Source organism: Nuphar pumila, chromosome 5, assembly GCF_984573655.1.
Source record: "Nuphar pumila chromosome 5, dmNupPumi1.hap1.1, whole genome shotgun sequence".
Lineage (NCBI taxonomy): Eukaryota > Viridiplantae > Streptophyta > Magnoliopsida > Nymphaeales > Nymphaeaceae > Nuphar > Nuphar pumila.
The window spans coordinates 37804802-37810393 of NC_143253.1; the positions used below are offsets into that span (position 1 = coordinate 37804802).

Below are 5592 nucleotides of genomic sequence, written 5' to 3' on the forward strand. Positions count from 1 at the left end.
GAACGCGAGGGCTTAAAAAGTTTCAGGCACGTTTTTATTTGAAATGGACATTGAAACAATTTCAAAAAATATTGATACAAGTTTCTAATATATATTGATACGATTTCTAAAAGTATTGGTACCAGTTTCTCAAAAATTGATGTGAAATATATATTGTTATAAAGATACATATAAATTAAAATGGTTAAACATAATATGTAAATAAATCATTGTTGTAGAATATTTTTTCACAAATTATAATATTTATTACTCTTAATAAAAATAGTATATATAAAATGAAATTGTTGTTTATAGGCAAAAATGCTAATAGAAATAAACTTGATACTCGTCTATAATGTAATAAAAATGTGTTTCTATGTAAGATGATACGTGTTTGTCAAGTAGTTGAGACAAGTTTCTTAAACATTTGATACTTCGGTTTATGATTTCAGAAACAAGTTTCGTACTAGTATCTGGTACTGGTACACCTGATACGAGGTACGCTAGGGGTGTATCGAGTACCAATGCAACTATGGTCCATCTAAAGGAATGTCTAAAATCTACAACCGATGATGATCAACGACGTTCTTTTTCTAACAATCAGGTTTTCATCGATCGGACTTCACAGATTAGATTTTTATCATTCATTTAGTGAGCGACATGTTTTGGATTATGAATTTTCGATGTTTAGATGTGTTTTTGAAATTGCTAAAAATCAACGGCCCACAATACTTTATATTATAAAGTTTTAAATGCATTGTGAGCCATCAATTTTTGATATTTCCAAAAACATGCTTATATGTCGTAAAGTTTTTCGTGTAAAACATGTTTCTTACTAAATAAATTATATCTAATCGATGAGATGCTCAAGCATTGGAGAAGGGCAGTCGTCTGATTGTCGTTGGTTGTAGATTTTGGACTTTCCTTTGATTGGATGGTTTATATATATATATATATATATATATATATATATATATAAAGGTGCTCTCGAATCACCTACTCCCACCTAATAGAAGATTCAAATGTTTTAAATTTGAGCTTTTTTCGAGACCCTATAGATATGATCTACAATAATTATTTAGTGAAAAACAAGTTTTGGATCATGTAATTATGGCATAAAACAATCATTATTTAGTGAAAAACAAGTTTTGGATCATGTAATTATGGCATAAATATAGTTTTTTAAGATCTTCAAAAATCTATGGCTCACAATGTATCAAAATTTCATGACTTAAAAAAACCTATTTTTATCTCCAAAAAACATGATTCCTATCAAATAAACTATGTTAAGTACATCTATAAGGCCTAATTTAGAAGATGCAACCTACAACTAGGATTTCTAGTATGTGGGAGTAGGTCCTCCCAGAGCACCATAGCATTACTATATATATATATATATATATAACATTAAAGTGTAGAGTTTAAGCTGATCATCCTAGGAGAATAGATAAATCACCAAATTCAGAGAAAAGAATAAATTACAAAATCAGTCATGAATAATTTGATAAACAGCAATAACTGTTAAAATTTGGTAGGTTCAGCTATGGTTTGTACTTGAGACTGCTCTGCCACATTTCTTTTACAAGTTAAATAAATACTGCAAGTTAACATGCACTTAATTATTTTATTTTCCTTGTGTGCCTGAGAGAGAGAGCGAGAGAGAGGCCATAAAAATCGATAAACAATATCTGGCAAAAGTTTTACCAGAATATACAATAAGGAGAGCAGAAACATGATGAAAACCAATGCATAATCATATATCACTCCGTGCTGCATGCACAAGAAGTACCTTTTTGAAGCCTCTCTTTTCCATTTCTTTTTCTTCTTGCAAAACCAAATATGTACAGGAAGCACTTGATAAACAACAATAGACGTAATAAATGAAAGAAGCATTTTTTCTTTGCTAAGGTTGCATTCCCAGATGCATAAACATGAAAGCAATATCTTCCAATAAACTCAAGTGAGAAAATAGACCATATAACAGAGTATTATCTATGCTCTCAGGAAACTGTTTGCTGTGCGGTTGTCCCACAGCTAACTGGAAGCACTTCATTGGTCTTGATGCTATAGTCAAGTACCCTCAAAGAGAAGAAACTGCCCTTCTCTACCATTCAGACTCCAGCAACTCTCAAGTTTTGCATAGGTCCACGATGACTCTTTTTGTTGCTTTCTGGTGTTAGCCTGCTGTTTCTCACATTTTTCGTTGATGGTTGACTATTATTCAGTTCATTCATTGCAGAGTCTGCCTTCATGCCATACCCTCTTTTCTTTGAGCCCAAAGGCTGTCGCATTTTCTGTCCTAATGCAGAGTCCTTGTCCTTTTTCTCATTCTCCTTCCTTCCCACTGATTCCTGTCTCTTCAACATAATGTCAAGCTTAGGATCACCTGAGAAGCCCCTTGATTTCATTTCTTTGTAAAGCTCCCTAGCCTTAAAATGTCTGCCACATGATAAAAGTCCGTGCACCACAATGTTATAATGCACAGATTCTGGAATAATGTCATACTTTTTCATTTTGGTCCACATGTCCAACAAATTCCAAGGCTGACTAGATAATTTGTCAAAAATGTGAAAAAAGGTTTCAGAAGTAGGACCACAACCATCTGTTTTCATTCTCTTAATCACATCCTTTGTTCCTCTCATATGTTCAACCTTTAAAAATGCATGATATGTTTCAGCAGTTGGCATAACTCCCTTGTGGATCATGTCATCAAGAATCGAGTAAGCTTCCTTGATTTTGTGAGCCTCACATAAAGGACATATTAGTGAATTATAAGTGGCTACATCAGGTTGAAGATTCACCTCTCTAATTTTATTGAGAATATTCAGTGCTTCTTTTATACAATTTTCTTTTGACAAAACATAAATTAAAGAGTTATAGACAGCAATACCTGGAACACAACGTTTCCTTTTCATTTCATCATACAGTCTCAGCGAGTCAAAAAGATTTCCATGCTTAGAAAAGCAGCAAATCATGTGGGTATAAGTTGTAGCATCAGGAACAACACAGCAATCGGACATTTCCCTCCACAATCTCTTTGCTTCAATGATATCAACAACTATATTGCACCAGCCATCAAGCAGAATGTTGAAAGTCTCGGTTTCCAATTGGAAAAACTTCTTATTTAAAAAGACCAACTCTTCTGCCTCTTCGACATTCCTATGCTTGCAGAGCGCACGAAGAAGGGTGTAGAAGGCGCATTGATCTTTGCTTATTTTGAATTTCTCCATAGCATGGAATGTCTTAATGGCTCTCTGAGCATCGTTTGCAGCGCAATACCTTTGCCCCAAGAAAAGTTCAGTCAGCTTCAGTTTCCAATGCACTATTATGAAATAAGCAGTTCATAAGTATCCAAGGGGTTCCTAATAAAGTTTATTTGATACGGCAAAACAACAACATTAACATAGACGAGATATGACAAACCAGACATAACTAACCAAAGTATCAGCCCAACAATGGACATGAAAGAATAGGTAAAACAGAGAACCAAAGAAACTAATGATGTAAAATAAGTTTTCCTTACGCTGTTAGTAAGAATCAATAATGGTGCACCAGAAGATTTATCAACTCACCCATAACATAAATATGCAGCTAAAACCTAACATCTTAAGCATAACAAATTAATATACATAAAATACAGGGTCACCAAAAGAGGGTGTGCACCGTTAATCTGTATGCGTTTTACATGAAGAGCAGTAACTAGAATAACTAGAATTCTTACCAAAACACAACATAGGAACATGACAATAAGCACAAAGTTGCAACTAAAGTTACATATTCTCAGAAGCAAAAAATGGAACACGTAATTAAGAAAATAAAATAGAAAAAGATAGGATTCTTCACAATAGGCATTAACCCCTTTACAATGATGAGTAATAAGTCGAATGACCAACAAAAACAAGAAATTCGCCTACCTAACAACAACTAATAGACTACATATAATTCAGGAAATACCCAATGCAACCATTTTTAAATGTGAGCACCTCTTTATCATGATGAGCAACGTCTGCGACATAACCATCGAATACTGATGCAGGTTCCTGATCAAATTCCACGCAAGGTCAAACCTTCTATGCTTGCCCAGTATCCAAACCATCAGGTGCCTAACTTTGGAACCAAAACCAGAGTGCCCATGTTTAGAAACACCCCACTGGAACACCAAAAGAGCCAACTTCCACTCGTTCTTTAGTCTCGACAGCAACGCAAAGACCAAATTTTCTGTGGGTGTAACACCAGTCTCTTCAAGAATGCACAGGGCTTCCTCCTCAGTGCGTAACTCCTTGACTTCGAACAGAACTTTAAGAAAAGAATCGACATCTCTCGGCTCGAATTCAACTGGATCGCACTCATCAGCCTCAAAATCACTGCTTTCGTAGGCATATTGGTTAGGAAACGAAGGTTGGCAATAATTGTGATGCGGGTAGTTGGGTATTGTAGGAGAGAGAAATAACGGGGAGGAGAGAGAAGCGTGTAAAGGAGAAGATGGTGAGAAGATGGGTTTGTGGGCAATGGAAAACAAGAAACTTTGGGATGACGGCAATGAAGAGAGTGTGTGGCGGAGGAGGAGGGGCGTCGCCCTTCTAGCAAGAGCGGGTGCCATCGCCCCTTTGGGCGCTCGGCAGAGGGAGGCTTTGACGTTAAAATATCGAGATAAATTGAGACGTTTTGTTTCTCCCTAAAAAAGTATGGAGAAGACACGGTGACGCAAAATATAATATTATATTACAAATAATAAAATATAAAAATGGGCTTTTAACAGGTTTATATCGTGATGTTTTGAAAATATCGAGTTATTTTCAGGATGATGCCAAAGGAAAAAATTTTGATAAAGAATTGTCTTTTGCCTGATATTTCATTCATCACATTCATAATATCATAGTTGAGTAATTTATCATGTAATGATATAACCGAAATAAAAAGTAAGCATGAAGCTCAACATTAATGTGAATAGCAACACGTATTTCAACATTCATAAGTTAATGCATATCTTGTTTTTCTTTCTTAACATTCCCCAGTACTCTGGTGTAATTATTGTATCTTATGATATCACGATTAGTATTTATTATGTTATATAAATTCTTTTCTTTGAAGTACCTAACAGACCGGATATTCAAAGTGAGCAATTCATGGTCGAAAGAATTTCTACAAAAGCTAGACATTCAGTAAGAATTGTAATATAGGACCATACGCAATAGTATCAATGTATCACCTAGGATACATGAATAACCCCAGCCTCTCTAACTTTGAGTGAATGCATACTAAAGGAACGTCATCAATCTCATAAAACGTGCAGTACACCACATAGATAATTCTACATGTGTTTGTGTCATGTGAGGTTATAACGTGCAGTACACCACATAGATAATTCTACATGTGTTTGTGTCATGTGAGGTTATACCTCCTACCTTCTCTAAGGTAGATCAAAGTATGAATGAGTTATATGGATTTTCTTAATAGATGCATTTAACATTCCATATACTTTGATCCGTGAGACAAACAAGATTCAGTAGCCCAAGTACCGATCACATGATGTTGTCATGTATCCAATACAATCACATTGCTCTATCGCTTTTAGCTCATATGAGCAATTCGTCGATGAAGGAGAGTGCAACA

At 35.0% G+C, this 5592-nt stretch overlaps 1 protein-coding gene across 1 annotated transcript; it reads right to left on the minus strand.

The window, feature by feature from the left end:
• Positions 1 to 1825: 1825 nt before the first annotated feature.
• On the minus strand, positions 1826 to 4579 carry LOC149837382 (Tetratricopeptide repeat (TPR)-like superfamily protein). Its single transcript, XM_090008025.1, has 2 exons — positions 3963 to 4579; positions 1826 to 3258 (listed from the first exon to the last, which is right to left on the minus strand). Exons 1-2 carry the CDS (start codon positions 4577 to 4579, stop codon positions 2091 to 2093), a joined length of 1785 nt encoding a protein of 594 aa, XP_089864151.1. The 3' UTR covers positions 1826 to 2090.
• Between the last annotated feature and the right edge of the window lie 1013 nt (positions 4580 to 5592).